General features: G+C 37.8%; 1 protein-coding gene across 10 annotated transcripts in view; it reads right to left on the bottom strand.

The window, feature by feature from the left end:
- LOC120538749 (ryanodine receptor 1-like) overlaps window positions 1-21,216 on the bottom strand; it is a 364,839-nt gene that overhangs the window by 280,425 nt on the left and 63,198 nt on the right. For all 10 annotated transcript variants that reach the window (XM_039768185.1, XM_039768186.1, XM_039768187.1 and 7 more), the window contains 7 exons: window positions 20,534-20,655; window positions 20,253-20,439; window positions 15,056-15,191; window positions 13,785-13,880; window positions 9,404-9,522; window positions 4,513-4,646; window positions 4,035-4,276 (listed from right to left, as the gene is read on the bottom strand). In XM_039768185.1, coding sequence (XP_039624119.1) covers window positions 4,035-4,276; window positions 4,513-4,646; window positions 9,404-9,522; window positions 13,785-13,880; window positions 15,056-15,191; window positions 20,253-20,439; window positions 20,534-20,655 — 1,036 coding nt within the window. The remainder of the gene's footprint in view (window positions 1-4,034; window positions 4,277-4,512; window positions 4,647-9,403; window positions 9,523-13,784; window positions 13,881-15,055; window positions 15,192-20,252; window positions 20,440-20,533; window positions 20,656-21,216) is intronic.

The following is a 21,216-nucleotide window of genomic DNA, read 5'->3' as shown; positions in this document are numbered from 1 at the left end:
TTGACAGCAAAAAGAGCCCCTAGCCCTTACCCAGTATTAGTATAGTGTTCCAGTGAGCAAATTACTCAAGTAGATGACAAAAATATAAAATTTTAATACAGTTGTAGAAAAATCCATCTTCTCATAAGAAATTAACTGTTGCAGTCACATCAAATGTTTATGTTGTGCAATTTCCTCCACAGATTATGCCAACAAAAATTAATACTCTGTTTATAATGCGTGCCAGCTGAGTTTGTTTCCAGAATTTTTTGTAAATAATTACCTGTTAAAGGCCACTAAACTGCTTAAACTTTGTGAAACATTTTTTAAAGAAAAATAAAATGAGTAGAAGAGATCAGAACAGAAATTTGTAACTCTTATTATCAATCAATAATGTATCTGTATTAAGCCAAAATTACTAACCCCAACAGGATCTACTTCACTGTTCATATCGCATTTAGAATTGGAGTTGAGAACAATATTTTGTTTCCAAATCTAAGTACTAGCTGGTGTTTTCAGCGAGAACACCTTCTCAAACATAGATAGATAGATAGATAGATAGATAGATAGATAGATAGATAGATAGATAGATAGATAGATAGATAGATAGATAGATAGATACTTTATTAATCCCAAGGGGAAATTCACATACTCCAACAGCAGCATACTGATAAAAAACAATATTAAATTAAATCTTTGTATAATGTTAACGTTTACCCCCCGGGTGGAACTGAAGAGTCGCATAGTGTGGGGGAGAACAGACACACACACTCACACACAAAACACACAACAGGGATAGTTTAGCATTGTTAATGTGGTGGGAGGAAAAACCATAACAGCACAGGGAGAATATGCAAACTCCACGTAGAGAGGACATGGGACATGAACCCTGGTTTCCTTACTACAAGGCAGTAACACTACCATTGTGCCACTGTGACTGCCCTCATTCAAAAGGTTTTATTTATTGTTTTTCAAATGTTATACTGTCTATCCATTATCCAACCCGCTATATCCTAACTACAGGGTCACGATGGCCTGCCAACACAGGACACAAACCCCGGGCAGGGTGCCAGCCCACCACAGAGTGCACACACACTAGTGACAATTTAGAATCACCAACACAACTAACCTGCATATCTTTGGACTGTGGGAGGAAACCAGAGTACCCGGAGGAAACCCACAAAGACATAAGGAGAACATGCAAACTCCACACAGGGAGGACCTGGGAAGTGAACCCGGGTCTCCTAATTGGGAGGCAGCAGCGCTACCACTGTGCCACCATGCTGCCCCATGATATACTGTTATAAGCAAAAATAAGAAGCATATACTTACTTTGTGTGAAATAAGGTAATAACTAAATAACACAGTCTATTAGGCTCCTTATTAAACACTTAAATAAGACTGGAGTTAAGTGTTATCAAACAATAAAAATCATATCACTTTTCAAGCAAGACAAAAATAGAAGTCATTATCATTGTAGGCATGCCATCAGCTGCATTAAGTTTATTTATTCTCCTGTCAGCATCAGCTTATATGTTCTTGGCAAGAAAATATGGCGTACTTGTGGCAATTGATTATGTATCAAAATTTTCAGGCAAGTCTTGTATTACAGAAGAGCACTTCCTGTTGTTTCATATTATCTCCTTCATTCACACTCTTCCTAAAATAGCTTGCAATTTGGCTTTTTGTTTACTCCTTTAACTTTTGTGCTGCTGATAATCAATATCTTTCACAAATGCAGTTTATACCAAGTTTAAAAGCTCCCAAATGTTTACTACATTTGCTGAACTAAATGCAAATGTGAAAACAGATCAGGACCAGAACCACTATATCATGTAATATAATGTAAATACACACTTAAAAAGGTCAAAACAAAAACATGCATGCAATAAAGAAAATACAGGCAGCAATTACAGTGCCCTTTCAAATTTCTAATTTTAAATTCCTTGAGTACAGATTATGTCTCATTGAATTTGTTGTATAATTAAACACTGAATGGTTTTTGTTTGCTATAAAATTTAAAAAGCTTAACCTGATTCAGCATTTTTAAATACAGAGCTGTACCTGCCTCCTTCATGTACATGTCTATTACAAAATAACTGTGTGACAGGGAGATAAATAAAAATAAATGGATACGATAACATGTAACAAGTCTTGATGTAGCAGCATGTATAAACTGACATTTACAGATGAGTCTATTCAATACATTTCCAAATCTAAGTACTAGCTGGTGTTTTCAGCGAGAACACCTTCTCAAACATAGATAGATAGATAGATAGATAGATAGATAGATAGATAGATAGATAGATAGATAGATAGATAGATAGATAGATAGATAGATAGATAGATAGATAGATAGATAGATAGATAGATAGATAGATAGATAGATAGATAGATACTTTATTAATCCCAAGGGGAAATTCACATAATCCAACAGCAGCATACTGATAAGAAAACAATATTAAATTAAAGAGTAATGAAAATGCAGGTAAAAAAAACAATATCTTTGTATAATGTTAACGTTTACCCCCAGGTGGAATTGAAGAGTCACATAGTGTGGAGGAGTAACGATCTCCTCAGTCTGTCAGTGGAGCAGGACGGTGACAGCAGTCTGTCGCTGAAGCTGCTCCTCTGTCTGGAGATAATACTGTTCAGTGGAGGCAGTGGATTCTCCAAAATTGACAGGTGTCTGCTCAGCACCCATCATTCTGCCATGGATATCAAACTGTCCAGCTCCGTGCCTACAATATAGCCTGTCTTCCTCACCAGTTTGTCCAGGCGTGAGGTGTCCCTCTTCTTTATGCTGCCTCCCCAGCACACCACCGCGTAGAATAGGGAACTCACCACAACCGTCTGATAGAACATCTGCAGCATCTTATTGAAGATGTTGAAGGACGCCAGCCTTCTAAGGAAGTATAGTCGGGGAGTATAGTAAAGGGGAGAGGTCTCTTTTTAAACTCTTTCTCTCGGGTGCTGCTAGCGCAATTAGTATTAATATCATCTGAAGGTGATTTAAGAGCTGGCCTTATCACCCCTCTTTGCTAACAGGCTCACTTTCCCTTTCATTAGGTCCTTGTTGGGTTAAAAGTAAAAATCATTTACAACTTACTGTAGTTCAGAATTTCTGTTTGAAAACTATTTTGAAAATTCATTTTATTAGTATGAGTATTTTTCAGTCTTGAGTATTTTTAGCTTACAATTTCTATCTTAACAGTTTTTGGGTTCAGACCTTTCTTTGCATACTTGTTGGATTTTGATTTTTACTGTTCATTAATTGAGGCTTATGCTAATTTGTTCTTTGTGTTTTCTATCCTTTGGCATCTCTCTCTTTTGCTAGTGTTTTCAATTAATCTTTTTTCGCATTTACTATTTTATTTTCTATCATGCTCACTATTAACATGAAAACTCCCTTTTTCAGTGAATTTGTTTGTCATCTCCTTGATATGCTTTGTATGGATTCTACATAAATAGCACCATTTACTTAATTATTGATTAAAAACATTTAAGTTTAATCTACTTTGTGGTTGTGTTTTTGGGAATATTTGATTGTTTTGCCATTCTATTTGTGAATAAGTCATACCATTGGAAAGAAATTACTGAAAATCCTTTGTCTTAAATAACATGGCATAATATGCATCCTTAATTGATGTGTGTGCAAAACAATCTTGCAACAAGAAAATTACTGAAGATGAAAATATAACAATGTCTTCAGCCCAGTGACACTAAAGACTGCCAGCAATAGCAAAATAAATTGTAAAAGCCATGCAAAGAGAAAAATTCTCCCAGACCCAAATTAACGACTCTAAAATGGATAGAGATATCATGATCGTTTGAGATAAAAGGCACTTACTTATTCAGGCTGCAGTAGTGCGGAAGCCAAACATCACACTAACAACTGATTCACATTATAACCTAGTAAACCTAGTAAAAACTTACAGCAACAGCAATCCTCTTTAGACTGAATTGAGATTTATTTGTATTTGATAGATAATAGAAAATATAACTTTTTACTCCTTTTTAGCCGTGCAAACACCAATAAACTCTTGAGAACTCACCAGACCAAAGATGCAGCCCATCAAAACCATATGAGTAAAGGTCATCTCCAACACCATTGCTACCCCAACCTTCACCGCCACCAGGGTAGGGACTATATCCTTCTGTAAGAGCCCATCCCACACGTAGGTGAGTGGCTTGGGCACTCACAAATGAATCCACATAATCCACCATCACCTCAAAGTACCACTTCTTGTACTGAGTGGAGCCTTCACACATTCCTAGAAAGATGTTGGGTCTCATGCTAAAATTAAAACAAAAACAGCATGTCAAGTTAATTTAAGAATCTCTATCTGTTCCTGGTGTAAAGCTGCGCACACAACTGGTAAAAAGTTTGATTTACTGTAAGTAAGCTTACCAATCCAAGATAGTTCACATTTTCCAATAACAAAGAAAATATGCCTCACAAAGATTACTCCCAAAATTTATTGTAATAAAAAATTACTTTTTGTCTTGTAATCACTGTTAGCTATTATTTACCTTGTTACGTAGTTGATAATGTTGGATTGCAAGAGAAGGTCACGACCTGGAAGCAGGTTCTCAGTGATGAGGTTCTGATTGGATCTGACAGCAACCCCATTACAGACACACAGAGAGCAGAGGACATCCAAAACCTAGAAATGGAAAGAGATTTAGGTACCTAAGCTGTGTTAAATTAAGGGGTTATCATCTATATGTATAAAATGGTATTAAGGAGAAAGTGATGTGTGCCTTAATACAGCTTTGACATTGCAGTGCCACACTAGAAGCTGGTTTTGATTACAAAAACTATATTAGCAAGAATTAAATGGCTAATTGTAAATGAGATCTTCACCTAAGCTGGCTTCCTATTTTCCTCCTAAATTCTAAGACTGTAAACGATCTTATAGCATGAGATGCTGCAGAACTGCTAACATTAGGACACTTTTAGCATTCTCTGATTGGTTATCTAAATGATGACGCTTTAGAGGAAGCAGCAATTAATAAGCAGATTTATTGAACAATTCTTTATTTGAAACACCGTTTATATCTAAAAAATTAGCTTCAAAAAAAGCAAAAAAAAAAAGGTCATTTAAGCAGAATTCATCTTGTTTATCACCATATGCATTTTTTTCATCCAACCATTGTCTAAAAACACATATTTTTCAGGGGTATTGAACTCAATGCCTGTAGGCTGGATCTTGCCCTTAGTCCTTCTTAAAGCAATAAGCTTCATCATCAATAGTTAAAACATATTTCATAATAACTGTTACTTTTGTAAAATATCCAATTTCATATCCTGAAGTAAAGCCACATATCTATATTAGACTTAGCTAGACTGCACTTACAACTGATGTTGAAATGCATCCCCACTACACCAGGGCTGCTAACCTGTAGTTAGAATGGACACTGGCTGCTCAATGACCCAACAGGATAAACGGAAAAGAAACTGACATGGTAGCCATACACTTGCTGCCAATGTGGTAACTTTTAAAGCTGCTCAGGTATTAGGACTGGCCAGCACCCAAAATTATTTTTTTCTCTTTTCCACTGATTCAGTTTTTATATGTGGATATAAAATACATTTGCACATCCCCTCATGGTAATTTATGTTTCCAAATGTGGTCTATGTGACAACCTTACCAGAGTGTTTACACCTGATTTTTTATGTTGTCAAAATGCCATCAGTTAATGCAAGTGTAAACAGATGTACTTTCCTTTAGCTACATACTTTTTGTAGTGAATGCAATCACAGTTTGTTTGTCTTTCTCCACTTTAAGACCCTCTGGAAGAACCCCAAACACAGCTGTTAATGGGTTAGGAGGGATTGTGAGTCCAAGACTGTCTGAGAGGTAATTAAAAATTTTTGTCCAGAATAATGTTAATTTGGAGCAGGCCCAGAACATGTGACCTAGTGAGGCTGGGGCTTGGTTGCAACGTTAGCAGGTTGGATCATGCCCTGGAAACATTTTGAGAGTTTTAGTGAGACAGATGTGCTCGATATATAATTTTGAGTTGTATAATTGTATGCTTTGCGCATATGGAGCTTGAGTGAATTCTCTGCATTGCTACTTTCCACTCCTTTTCTGATATATTAATTGAGAGGTCATTTTCCCAGTGTCCTCTTGGATCTTTGAAAGGAAGGGATTGTAAAAGGATTTTATATATTGTAGAGATGGAGTCTAACTCCTTGAAATTGAGCAATAATTTTTCCAGCGTGGATGAGGGTGCAAGATGAGGAAAATCTGGAAGGTTCTGTTAATATGTGCTCTTACTCTTACTTCTCACTCGATATTATTTTTTCATTCAATGTGGATTTCGGGCCCTTGACTGCTAGTAGCTTTCCTAACCCACTTCAATGTCCAAGAAAGGAAAGCTGACAAAGAAGGAAGACAGTTTCAAAAAAGACTGAAGATAATACCTGTGACAGAGGTACCTCTGTGTATTGTTTGTAAAGAAAATGAGACAGTAGTTGTTTTGAAGATTGTATTCTAGGCCTGCACTGGGTACATAAAGTGCTATTTTTGTTACTCCGTCAAACTGAGTTATCACAGCAATACTGGGCACAAAGCAGGAGCCGGCCTCAGATGGTTCATAAGTGTATGAAAGGCACACCCAAACTCTCCCATACTGTGATAATTTAGAGAAGCCAATTAATGGACAGTTTTAGCAGGAAACCATAAAACTGAAAAATGATTTCAATAGGAAGGATTAGGATATCTATTTACAATGACAACTCACAGCTTTGAACCTTCCCAAAGACTTTGGTTTGAAATTCTAGCACTAGGAAACTAAAACGGAAAGTGGGAAAGTTTAGATTAAGCCTGATTTCTCAATTTCAGAAATATTTTTTTTAAATTTAAATTCTTCTACATTTTCCACTTTATCAAAGATAATAATAGTAATAATAATAATAATAACAATAATAATAATAATATGTTTTATTTATGTAGCACCTTTCATACACTCAAGGACGCTTTACAATTCAATAAACACATTAACGAGACAGTAGAAATTACATACAAGAAAATGAATAATACTCATTGAAAAGATGTGTTTTGGATAGATAGATAGATAGATAGATAGATAGATAGATAGATAGATAGATAGATAGATAGATAGATAGATAGATAGATAGATAGATAGATACTTTATTAATCCCAAGGGGAAATTCACATACTCCAGCAGCAGCATAGTGAGAAAAGACAAAAATTAAATTAAAGAGTGATAAAAATGCAGGTAAAACAGACATTGACTTTGTTTTTTGTTTTTAACAGGAGTTTGAAATGAATAATAGATTTTTCCTCACAAAGGCTGAGAGGAAGAGCATACCAAATTTTAGGGCCTATCACACTGAAAGCTCCCCATGGTTACTAAGCTGTATTTAGGTACAGGGAGTAAGTTAGCGTCCGATAATCTTAATGCACTAGCAGGAGGACAGGAGTGATATGAGCAGATTTTTTAGTGTGTGTAAGTAAACGAACAGCAGAATTCTGAACATACTGTATGTACTCTATTGATATATTTAGTCGGGAGGCCATAAAACAATGCATTGCAATAGTCCAGATGGGTATTGATGAAATCATGAATGAGTGTTTCAGTATTTTTCACAATGAGGAAAGAATGCAGATGAGCAATGTTGCAAAGATGAAAAAAAGCTGTCTGTACTATTGAGCTAATGTGTGGTTGAAAAGTAAGAACCTGATTAAAGATGACACCCAAATTATGGACTGATGCTGAGGGTTCAACCAGGATCCCATCAACGTCAATTTTTAGCCCACAAAGGGTAGAGAAGACAGATTTGGTATCAACTAATAAGATTTCTGTTTTATCAGGATTGAGTTATAAAAAATTATCTGTCATCCAATGATTGATTTCCCGAATGCAGTCAGTCAGTGCAACAGGTGAAGATGTTGCACTTACATCAACACTTACATAAAGTTGTGTGTCATCAGCATAGCAGTGGAAGCTTAAACCATGCTGACAAATAATCTCACCTAATGGGAGCATACAGATGTTAAAGAGGATTAGACCTAGAACTGACTCTTGTGTGAGTGAAGTAGTGACAGATTTGTATTCCCTAATGAAGACGTAATAGTGGCGATCACTGAGGTATGATGTAAACCAAGAAAGAGCAGCACCAGAGATACCAATAGCTGAAAGTCGGGACATTAAAATGTTATGGTTACCTGTATCAAATGCTGTGCTTAAGTCAAGGAGAACTAGAACAGCGGCCATCCCAAAATCTGCTATTATAAGTAAGTCATTGGTTACCTTAAGTAAAACAGTTTCACTGCTAAGTAGGGCTCTGAATCCAGATTGAAAAGGCTCAAGCAGATAAGAAATTCAGTCTAAAAGATGTGACCCTGCAACTACCATGATGTCCAGAGAGTTTCATAAAAAGAAGAACAGTGGAAATCTCTATTACTGTGAAGCAGACGACTATGATGCTATCAACACTGGATTGGCCTGGCAGCAAAAATGGGTTTTACCTGTTATGCATCCATCTATCTATTTGCAAGCTGACTTATCCTGAGCAGGGTCATGGAGATGCTGAAGCCTAGGTGCAAGGCAGAAACAATCCCTGGACAGGACACTAGCCCATAACAGGTTGAGCACATGCATACACAAATGAACACTAGGGCCAATTCAGCAACACCAGTTGAACTAACCTACATGTCTTTGGACTGTGGCAGGGAAGCAGAACACCCACAGGAACATGCAAACTCAAAGCAGGCAGCACTCTGGACACAAACTCTAGTCTCCTTTTCGTGAGGCAGCAATGCTACCTCAGTGCCACTATGTCACCCACCTGTTAATCATTCATGACAAAATAAAAAGTAGAGGAGAGCCAAACACCATAAGTTTTGCTAACAACACATGTTAGCCAATATACTTAAGTGCATGATTGTTCTTTTGTTTATAATTTTAGAATGGTAGCACCATGGTAAAATATTGTTTGCAGGTGCTGTCTCACAGACACAACATCCTGTGTTTGAATCCCACATCCCAAACTGCATGGAGTTTGCAGTTCTCCATATATCAGTATGGAATTTCATCTGAGTGTTTCAATTCTCCTCTCAGATTCTCAAAGGCATGCACAATAGTTTAACTGATAATTCTAAATTGTCCCGATCTGACTGCGAGTGCAGGAGTGTGCACTAATGGGCCCTGCAATGGACAGCCACCCGGTTCAGGGATGTTTCTTGCCTCATGCATGATTCTGCTGTACTAGGAAAAAGCAAAGCACAACCCTAAATTGAATCAATACAAGTTTTAAAAAGGAACTACTCATTTTTGACTGGGGTGACATATATACATATAAAACAATAATATTGCATTACCAAGCTGTACAGAAAGCATTAGTGGGAACAAGAGAAAAAATGCTCATTACATCACTTATGGCTCTCACCTTGTGGTTGCGTCCATGTTTATCCAGCAGCGAGATGATAGATTTAATATGATTCTCCTGTATGATGTTCAAGACCTCAGGACTTTCTATGAGGACACAGTACAATACCTCTAGAATCCCTACAAAAACAGAAATACTTGGCTGTAAAATTAAAATGAGTATTATGTCATGCTCAATGGAGACACTCACAATATCAACATTTAAAAGCACGCATTGCATCTCAAGAGTAAAAAACACAACAATCAGTGCATTTCAAAACATAAAATAGGCAACACATGCTTTCTCAGAACAGTATGGGTAGTCTGGGACACTCCAGATACCATTCATAGTATTTTAAGTAATAAAAAATATAAAAATATAGGACCCTATGATTTCCGCAATGCGGAAAACACAGATGGAATCACGGAATTAACGCTTGAAAACGGATTTTAGATTTAAAAACGGAAATGTGCGGAGACTGAAGGGGTGACTGTTACAAAACTTCCCAATAAATTAAATGATTGAATAATCTGTAGTTCTAACATTCAAATACTATTTACTAGTTTGTTGTTTTTCAAGCGAATGCAACTCTTCGTAGAAATTCAGTCGTGCCCCTATCTGTTTGTGTTTCCTGTACATTTTCTCTTAAAAGCATGCGAATTAGCCATCTGCATGAGACAGAAATGTCAAATCGAGCAGTATCAGATACCCTAACTATGTCGAAAAAACTAAGAAACATGAGCTTAACTGCAAAATAGAGGGAACAGCAATATCCTGGCCACTTTTACGAATCTGGACAACTTTTCTGCAAGTTTTGCCAGCATACCACAAACTGGACACGAGAAGATACTTGCAATGACCACATAAAAGCTAAAACCATCTCAAAAATAAGGAGAAATTAAGATCAAAAACTGTTCCCCTTTAGGTAACAACAGAGGAAACAACAAAATCGTCAGATGCAAGACGTCAGTTTGTGTCCATGTGACTCGAAAAAATGATGAAGATGCGTCCTTTTATTATTAAGCTTTGTAAACAAGGAGCTGTGCTGCCAGAAAAACAATATATGGACGCTGTTCTTGGAAAGATTTGTGGCAAGAAAATACAGTACATGCTGTAGTTGATGAAATCACAGATAGCCGAGACCACATAGTATTCATCATAGTGATAGGCGAGTAAACATTTGGCTGTATGGTAATTCTTTTATGTAGGCAGTTCTAATTGTATGTGATGCATTTACTGTGAATTACTTAACCAGTTAAATTACACAGGTATTTAACTGTTATTAACAGTCTTTCCCATAGAAAAAGTATTAGTGAATGGTGCTGGTTGTTAACGGGTTCCCTTTTAAAATTAACAACGTTTCTGGATTTAATCACTATGTATAAAACTATGCAATATTGCAACTTCTTACATAGTTAACACATAATTCACTGATAATGTGAAAATAATATGTAAGCATATGGTGAACCTGAAAAGCATTCACGCAGTGTTAATTTTCATTTATTGATGATGCTGTATGTGTATGCTAGCACACTATATAATTTACACAAAGGAAACAGCATGTAACAGTGTGTCACCATCTAAACACTTCTTGAGCTTGCTATATACAGGTATTGTTACATGTCATGCTTTTACATACCTGTACAACAGAACTGTCAGGTTGTGTTTACATTAAGCTTAATTGTACACCACTGGTATTGAACATTTTATTATTGGCTTTGAGTTTGCATAAACAAATAACTTGTTTTCTTAATACAGCAGAATCGCAATTTAACCATCCCATGTTTAATTATTTCCCACATTTTACATTTTGAAAGATGAGTTGGTGGTATTAACAGGATTCCCAAAAGTGAAATTTACTGAATTGCAAAAACTGTGGCACAAATATTTTTTAACAACTATGGTGTATTATTATTGTAAAAAATAATAAAGAAACAATTGTTTAGAACAATAAATTTTCAGTTTTCTTAACTAATCTTGCATTTAAATATTAACAATGAAGGCAGCACAAGGGTGCACTGGTAGTGCTGCTGCCATGCATTAAGGAGGCCAGAGTTCATGTCCATGTCCTCAATGCATGGAGTTTGCGTGTTCTCCCCATGTCTGCATGGGTTCCCACCCACAGTCGAAAAACATGCAAGTCAGGTGAATTGGCATCTCCTAAATTGGCCCTATTTTGTAGTAGAGTGTTGTGTTTTAAAAATTGGCATACAAGTTGATTAATATTTTGAATGTTTTTATTTGTAACTTAGAAAAAGCAATGTAATATTAGTGTTACATTGTTGAGAATAACAACAATGGTTTGATCGTTTAAGAACCCCCTTTTTAGGAATAAGTCGCTTTGTAATTTTACGACAGGGTTGGGAGAAGTGCCTCAAACAAGTTTGACTATTTCTCGGCTGGAGTCTCTCAGTCAACCCCCACAGGAAAACCAGGCTGCCTAACTGCCAAGCTTTACCATAACACCTGGTTTGGAGGGCAGGTGTGAAGGTATTCTGTCCCCCCATTGGTCTGAAGTATGGTTGTTTGGAATTGGCGTGTATCAGAAACTTTTAAGTACTTTGATGCCCTATTGGCTGTAGGGGTTGGACAGAAAATCTATAAATTTGCTTGTTTTACCTCACCCTCTCTCTCTTACCAAACTGATGAAAGACCATCTCACACCATGAACTGAAAAGGACAACGCAATGAAGAGCACAGCTCAGCAGCCATATTGAGACAGGCACGCGGCCTGTTCTGGAGAAAGCTGACCACAAATGATGCCTTAACTAGAGACATTTTAAGTAACTAACAAGTCTGTGTGCCACTTGAAACTACACATCAACATTTATCCGGTTGTATGTTTGTCATTATTCAAATTTACTTTGCATATTGTTATTACTTATGAATATTATCAATAATACATTATTTAAAGTGGAACTTAATTAACTCCTGCTTGTCTTTTACTACACCTAATTGCCTGAGGTTATAAATGTAGAAGGGAAGGTGGGGAGAAGTTATATGGTACAATACCTTCTAGACAGTGGTAAGTCTGTGAGATTTGAGGCATTCTGACAAAGGCTACATATTAATAATACAAAAGGGAAAAGTAGAATAATATATTACTCTAATAAAGACAAAACATAGGGATCTGTGTGTTTGGCCTGCGATGGATTGGCGCCCTGCTCTGGATTTGTTCCTGTCTTGCTTCCTATGCTAGCTGGGATATGCTCCAGCACACCCCCGCGACCCTGTTCAGGACTAAGCAGGCTAGAAAATGACGGACTAATATTAACAATTTTTTAAGTGGTTCCTTGCTAAATGGAACTTCTACTGTGCTATACTGTATGTATGCATAATACAGTATATACAGCTGTTAATACAAAATAAAGTATGTCTTCCATTGTTTTGTAATTAGTTCAAATTAATAATCATAATTATAATATCAAGGGCAATAGTCATCAATTATGAATTTTGTGGTAATCATGTGCCCCTATCTCTGGTTTCTATGGTCATGTTTGGGCTTCCAAGTTGCACAAATGCTTGTAAATAGACTTTATTCTTGAACATGAAAGAACAATATCAGAGCCATTTAAAAGAAGACTACAAAGAGATAAACTTCACTTGATTGACTCTAGTCCTCTCTTTCTGGAAATAAAAAGAATGCACATGCATCTCCATCAGCACTATTGAGCTCTGTGAATGATTATTATTATTTAATAATAATAATTATTATTTAAAACTCAGTCGGGCAGTAAACAAAACACTGTTCAAGTAACCCGACTTGAAAGCTTCCTAACACAGTGAGATATGAGTTTACATGCTGCCTTTTTAGCTGTCTGCAGTTGATCCCACACAGGTACATTTTAAGTCATCTGAAAATGTATTGTTTCTGTGTTTGCTAGCTGTATGACATTGTGTTTACTCTGTACTTGAACCAGAACAAAAGCACAGCACAATGGGTTATCATATGCACAAGCATCTGGCTGTTGAAAAACAAGTAAAAGCACTGTATATAAGAATATTAACACAACTGTTTACAACGGGAGTACATACAGTATATATTCCTTTTACAAACAACAGAACATGTAAATATGCAGTATTCTAAATTACATGTGATGTTATAAAAGTAAACCATAAGGTCACTAGCTGATGATCTTGAAAATGCAGATGCATCCAGATCTTTGCTCTCATGAATATTTTGTTATCTAAGAAATCTTTGATTATCTTTATATGACACTTTCTTAGCAGTTCCACACAATGCAAGTATCTCAGTGAGGTTACAATCAGCCGCACTTTCAGATACTGATTACCCTTAATCCTTACAATGTCTTTGGGTTTCCTGTACCTAAGACAACCAATGTATGCACTACATACATCCTATGTTCTCACAATGACTAAAAACATGCTATAATTCTGTTACCTGAGGAGGCTTCCAGTCTATCCAGTTTGCTAACTAGCCAGTCCAGGTTATCACAAAAGAGAGCACAATTAGACCGGTTCCCACGAATCAGTGAAGCTGTAGATAGAGAAAGATGGGAGAGAAGAGCACATTTTGAGCAAGACTTCAGTCACCATAAACAGTTAAGTCAATTTTGTGACATTTTGTTTAAAACCGTTTTAGGATTTCACTCTTCACAGACTAATGAGGTCTTTGTCTATGGGAGGTCTGGAGTTAAAACTTGTTGTAAGAGTATCCTCAATGCAATGAAAGTGTTATTCAGAGAACTTAAAGTATGTGTTTTGGTTTTTAATACACCTAATAATGTGTGACTTCGAATTTTGATTGACTAGGTAACTACCTTGTTATAATGCTTTAGTTTTGAGCCATTTAAATAGTACAATTCCTTTAAGGTTTATGTTTAGAGTAAGACTAGGATTTTAGTCTCTTTGGATAATATTGTTGTTAAATATTAATCCTTTTAACAAACAGAGGCTATCCCACATATAGAATTTACTTGTATTAAGTCTACAAATAGGTTTTATGACTGCCTCGAGTTAGGAGACCGGTTTTCATCCTCCCTGCGTGGAGTTTGCATGTTCTTCCGTGTCTGTGTGGGTTTCCTCCGGTGCTCCAGTTTCCTCCCACAATCCAAAGACATGCAGGTTAGGTGGATTGGCGATTCTAAATTGGCCCTATAGTGTGTGCTTGGTGTGTGGGTGTGTTTGTGTGTGTCCTGCGGTGGGTTGGCACCCTGCCCAGGATTGGTTCCTGCCTTGTGCCCTGTGTTGGCTGGGATTGGCTCCAGCAGACCCCGTGACCCTGTATTGGATTCAGCGGGTTAGAAGATGGATGGATGGATGGAAGTTTTATGAATAGTACAAATTTGACAGCCTCCAAAATAAATTATTCTGCCTTAAAGAGGACTATTGTGTCTATAAACCACTGCATATTTTGTCTGCTACATGATGACTTCCATGTTACCACCAGAATTAGTATTTTAATATTACAGTATACTGTAAATATTATTATAAAAAAAACACAACTGTCCTCCAAACACACATGATGAAATTCTGTCAATGGATTGAATTTTCAGTTTCAAATAAAAGCACAATCCTTGTCACGAGGGATGAGCCTAAGAAAGCCATGGAATTAGCTATTCAATTATTTGCTTGTACACAAGGGTTTCATTTAATTACTGAATTAAACAATACTTGTTAACATTATAACACTAGGAAGTGCACTTCACGTACCTAAAAGTTCATATAAAAGGTTCACAATTTCCTTCCAGGATTCAGCTGCTTCTTCGCCAGCAAACTCTGAAAAGTGGGCTGCAGTGTTGTAGACATTCAGACGGTCAATACAATTCAATACTAAGGTGATCATTCCCTGTTGAGTACAAGAGTGAGAGAGTAAGACACTGTAATACAGTCAGTTTCTCATTGTCCCATCTGCCTGCACTTCTGTCAAGTGTTTATCTTCTAGAGGCAAAACCTGGATGTTCTCACGTTATTTTGCAGGCGTTACTTCAGGGAGAGATTGTTGCTGAATAACCATGATTTTTTGTAGGACAAAAATAGACATTTCTCAATTTTTAGACCTTCTGTGGCACATACAGCCTCCTTTGTGAAAACAACATACTTTAAAGAGATGCAGAAAGCCACCTGAATTCCAGATGGAACTGCTGTATTCTGCCAATAACAAGACAAAAAGGCTAATATTTAGATATATCTGAGGAAGACAACATCACACCATAGACATAGATAAAGGACTGCATAGCAAACAGAGTGTGCTCTACAACAAGCAAAGTTGTTCCTCTGAACCTGAAATAATGACACCCAACTTCATGCAGCATTATAGGTTTGGTTATATAAATCTGCTTTTATGTAGCAAGGTGAGTACATTGTATTGTCTGAGTTGAGTGTTACGTGTTTGTCTGTTTCATCTACCACATGTCACATCTTTTATTTCTTGACTAGGTGACGCAAAGTGGCTTCCTTTATGTTGAACCTGTGAGTAGTCCTGGTGCCACGACATTGCACCAAAGAAGTACTTCCAGGTCAAGCCAATCCTCCATAAAACAAGGGACTCCTCTCCCAGCAGCATCATCTGGCAGCACCCAAACATGCCTATCATCCTTAACTACAACTCCTATGCAGCCATGCAGCTATACAAACATGAGCAATACCAGATGAACACCACCACCTGACCTCAGGAGGCAGTCTCCCACTGTCCATACAGTACATTATCCCTGCTTCCCAGCTGAGGCAAGGTTTGACACTCATCCTGGCTGGGATGCCCAACAATCCATGTTGTCCCTCCATGGTGGCCTCCTGCCTGGGGCATTGAGCAGCAGATGCACTAGGAGGAATACTTATCCATTAATGTTTTCCTTCCACACACACATACACACACTAACACAGTGAAACTGGTACAATGGTAAGTCCATATTTTTTGATCATGTTGTACATTTAGGAAATTCTGTTCAAAGATATGCTAGCCCTTACATCCCTCTTCATGCATTTTGTTACGTTTGTTCATTGGACATTCTAGTCTTCACATCCATTCTTTTCCACGGTTGATGCCTTTTTTAATCAGACTTTCCAACCCTCTTGTGGATGACATTACACCTGGGCATTGGCTGTTTTATAAGATAGATAGATAGATAGATAGATAGATAGATAGATAGATAGATAGATAGATAGATAGATAGATAGATAGATAGATAGAAAATCAGTCACCATATTTCTGTAATCCTTGTGTTTGTGAATAAAATGTATTATTTTATTTATTTAAATGAGTTTTTCAGTTGCCTTAATATATGTCTAACAACTGTGAACTCCCTGTTGTCTGACTAATCATCAAAGGTAAGAAAAAATAAAGTGAGGGCTCTACTACATTATTTATTATATTATTATTTTTGGCATTGTTTCTTCTTTCCCACATGTGGCAAGGGAGATTGGACTTTGCTCTAGTTTTGTGTATCCTAAACTACTGCAACATCTACTATCTCAACATCCTAAAGTTTTTGGAAGTTAGGTTTTTTTAATTTTACCTTCATATATTTAATTTTTTTTATTTTGTGTAGTGTGGTTGCTCTGGTGGTGGTTCACAATTATCTATGAACAACCAAATCTCACTGAGATTGCACAGGTGGTGAACCAGCTGAGGGGAGGAAAGGCTGAAGGGGTCTGTGGTATCCAGGGTGAACTTCTCCAGGCAGGTGGTAAGGCTGTCCTCCTGGCATTGCATGCAAACTTTACTTCCATTTGGGAGACTGGCATCATCCCAACTGACTGGAAAACAAGACTTGTCATCCCTATCTGGAAAGGGAAGGGTGATTGCCTGGATTGCGGCAACTACAGGAGGATAACACTGCTCTCTGTGCTGGGTAAGGTCCTGGTTAGGGTCGTCCTCAATAGGATCTGTGATCACTTGCTCACCTACCAGCGACCGGAACAGTCTGGTTTTATGCCTAAGAAGTCTACCATCGACCGCATCCTAGCACTGAGGATTCTCATGGAGCACAAACGCGAATATCGGCAGTTTCTTTGAAGCCTTTGTTGATTTTCGTAAAGCATTCGACTCAGCTGTTTGAGCTGCCCTGTGGGACATCCTGAGGGTTCGCGGGATCCCATCAAGGTTGCTGGATATCATGGTCGGCCTGTACACTGGTACTGTGAGTGCTGTGCTGAGTGGAGGCAGGACCTCTGTGTTTTTCCCAGTTGATTCTGGGGTTCATTAGGGATGTGTTCTTGCTCCTAGTCTGTTCAATGCTTGTATGGACTGGGTGTTGGGCAAGGTCGTGAAGTCCAGCGGCTGTGGGGTATCTGTTGGTGAAGAAAGATTCACGGATCTTGACTTTGCTGACGATGTTGTGACCTTCACAAAGTCAATGGAGGCTCTGATAGGAGCGCTCAAGAGACTGAGCGAGGAGTCTGAGTGTCTGGGCTTGTGAGTATCCTGGATAAAAGCCAAGATCCACGCCTTAAATTACCTCTTGGGCACAGGACTGGACTGCGTGTCTGCCTGGGGTATTGCCAACCAGAATCCTGAGTTGTTTCGTCATGTGGTGGGTGCGGCAATGCACTGTACCAGTGCATGCTCCCCAACTTGACTTGACTTGACTTGTGGTTGCTCTCTTGAAATTACAAACCGGATTCCAAAAAAGTTGGGACACTAAACAAATTGTGAATAAAAACTGAATGCAATGATGTGGAGATGGCAAATGTCAATATTTTATTTGTAATAGAACGTAGATGACAGATCAAACGTTTAATCCGAGTAAATGTATCATTTTAAAGGAAAAATATGTTGATTCAAAATTTCACGGTGTCAACAAATCCCAAAAAGTTGGGACAAGTAGCAATAAGAGGCTGGAAAAAGTAAATTTGAGCATAACGAAGAGCTGGAAGACCAATAAACACTAATTAGGTCAATTGGCAACATGATTGGGTATAAAAGAGCTTCTCAGAGTGGCAGTGTCTCTCAGAAGCCAAGATGGGTAGAGGATCACCAATTCCCACAATGTTGCGCAGAAAGATAGTGGAGCAATATCAGAAAGGTGTTACCCAGCGAAAAATTGCAAAGACTTTGCATCTATCATCATCAACTGTGCATAACATCATCCGAAGATTCAGAGAATCTGGAACAATCTCTGTGCGTAAGGGTCAAGGCCGTAAAACCATACTGGATGCCCGTGATCTCCGGCCCTTAAACGACACTGCACCACAAACAGGAATGCTACTGTAAAGGAAATCACAGAATGGGCTCAGGAATACTTCCAGAAACCATTGTCAGTGAACACAATCCACCGTGCCATCCGCCGTTGCCAGCTGAAACTCTACAGTGCAAAGAAGAAGCCATTTCTAAGCAAGATCCACAAGCTCAGGCGTTGTCACTGGGCCAGGGATCATTTAAAATGGAGTGTGGCAAAATGGAAGACTGTTCTGTGGTCAGACGAGTCACGATTCAAGTTCTTTTGGAAATCTGGGACGCCATGTCATCCGGACCAAAGAGGACAAGGACAACCCAAGTTGTTATCAACGCTCAGTTCAGAAGCCTGCATCTCTGATGGTATGGGGTTGCATGAGTGCGTGTGGCATGGGCAGCTTGCATGTCTGGAAAGGCACCATCAATGCAGAAAAATATATTCAGGTTCTAGAACAACATATGCTCCCATCCAGACGTCATCTCTTTCAGGGAAGACCCTGCATTTTTCAACAAGATAATGCCAGACCACATTCTGCATCAATCACAACATCATGGCTGCGTAGGAGAAGGATCCGGTACTGAAATGGCCAGTCTGCAGTCCAGATCTTTCACCTATAGAGAACATTTGGCGCATCATAAAGAGGAAAGTGCGACAAAGAAGGCCCAAGACGATTGAACAGTTAGAGGCCTGTATTAGACACGAATGGGAGAGCATTCCTATTTCTAAACTTGAGAAACTGGTCTCCTCGGTCCCCAGACGTCTGTTGAGTGTTGTAAGAAGAAGGGAAGATGCCACACAGTGGTGAAAATGGCCCTGTCCCAACTTTTTTGGGAAATGTTGACACCATGAAATTCTGAATCAACATATTTTTCCCTTAAAATGATACATTTTCTCAGTTTAAACTTTTGTTCCGTGATTTATGCTCTATTCTGAATAAAATATTAGAAGTTGGCACCTCCACATCATTGCATTCAGTTTTTATTCACGATTTGTATAGTGTCCCAACTTTTTTGGAATCCGGTTTGTACATGCATGTCCTTCTGTTTATTTTTGCTTATTAAAATAATATTGTCTTAGGTTTTTGATAATGCCTTTTCCAGTCAGAACACCCCTATCTGCAACTCTTACAATAACAAAAGCATTCTTGAATTGCCTGACAGGGTTCCACCTCAATCATGATTCTCATTGTGTCCATTCTTCATCTGTGAGACTGTAGCTGGAGAGATGTGTTGAATGGATGACCATTTGTGAAGGTGTAGCTGGACTGTGCATTCCTGACAGTTTCCTTTTTTAACCTGTTTTTGACTAAAAATAGGTTTACCCAGAAGTGGTGCTCCAAGCAGGTATGCTTTTTCACATGTGTATGGCAGGTAAAATCTGATGTTTTACTTACTTGCATTGTTACTGTAATAATTCATTATAATAAAAATCATTCAAGTGGTTACAATTATTTTAAAATAATCCATGTACTGAATCTACTTTTTCCACTGCACGATCTTTAGTAGGGAAGGGATTGATTGTTAGGCCTTACACTTAATGTTGGTATGAACCTCTATATTTAAACCTAATGACACCCATTCAACTGTGAGATTTATTTGTTCTGTTTTAGACTAAAGAAGACTGTGTTCACTATTTATGTCATGCCCATTTATTTCTTTTCACTATGCACTGTTCCTAAATTACTTTCCCTCACCACTTAACAAATAGGTTAGTTAGCACATCAGCTGTGTACTGACCTCTTCCTGGAAGAGATTCTGACGATTCTTAAGTGATCTCAGCTTGGTTTGTTTCTCTTCATGTTCCAATTCTTCTTCTGGTGGCTGGAAATAGTTAATCAGATCCTGAAGGCTGAGAATCACTGCATCAAGTGGCAAATTCACAGGGCTTGATGATTTGTTCTTTCCATTAAGTGAATCAAGACCCCTAAAATGATGTTGATGATGAGCACAATTTAACTGGGGTGTGCAGGATAAGGATTAAATATCAAAATGAAAATGTTTCTGGATATCAGACTTACTTGATGAACTGTGTGAATAAGCCAGTAGTACTATAGATCATTCTAGCGGCTTGGGACTCCTCATGCTGTGATCGAGAAAGAGAGAGGGCATCATCCATATGACCTTCTTGGTGCAGAATTGCCTGGAAAAAATAAAACCTGGAATTACTAATGAAACACACTTGACACCAAGTTTATTTTTTTCAAACAACATGTACTGTACATTTGCTTTCTGTAGTATTCAAATGCTTCATAATATGCCTGCAGTTTCAAAGCAGTGCATGTTAGCCATGTGGCATGTCAGTCAATAAGACTATACATCTTATAACACCCTTCACAGGACAGGCCACCAAAAGAATAAAGCAAACAATAAAACATATCAAAAATACTAAAATATTCATTGCTTTCATATATTTAACTATGGAGTCTTCACTATCATGTGCTGCTATACACATATTAGAATATATACTAGAACCATTAAGTTTATGATAATGTAAATTAATTTGCCATCTTCATTTCTTATCTAAACTATTAAAAGATATTATATTTTGACAGGGTGTGTATAAATAAACATCCTTAAAGTCTTGAACATCATGAAAGGTAGCTGCCAGTATGTTTGAATACAGTATAAGTAGAGCACCATGGTACAGGACATCATATGAATTATAGCCTAAGAGCTCATTATGGCCTTAACGTCTCCCCAG

This window comes from Polypterus senegalus, chromosome 11 (genome assembly GCF_016835505.1).
Source record: "Polypterus senegalus isolate Bchr_013 chromosome 11, ASM1683550v1, whole genome shotgun sequence".
NCBI lineage: Eukaryota > Metazoa > Chordata > Cladistia > Polypteriformes > Polypteridae > Polypterus > Polypterus senegalus.
The sequence above is the reverse complement of the archived record's forward strand: the minus strand, read 5'-3'. Positions and strand labels throughout refer to the sequence as shown.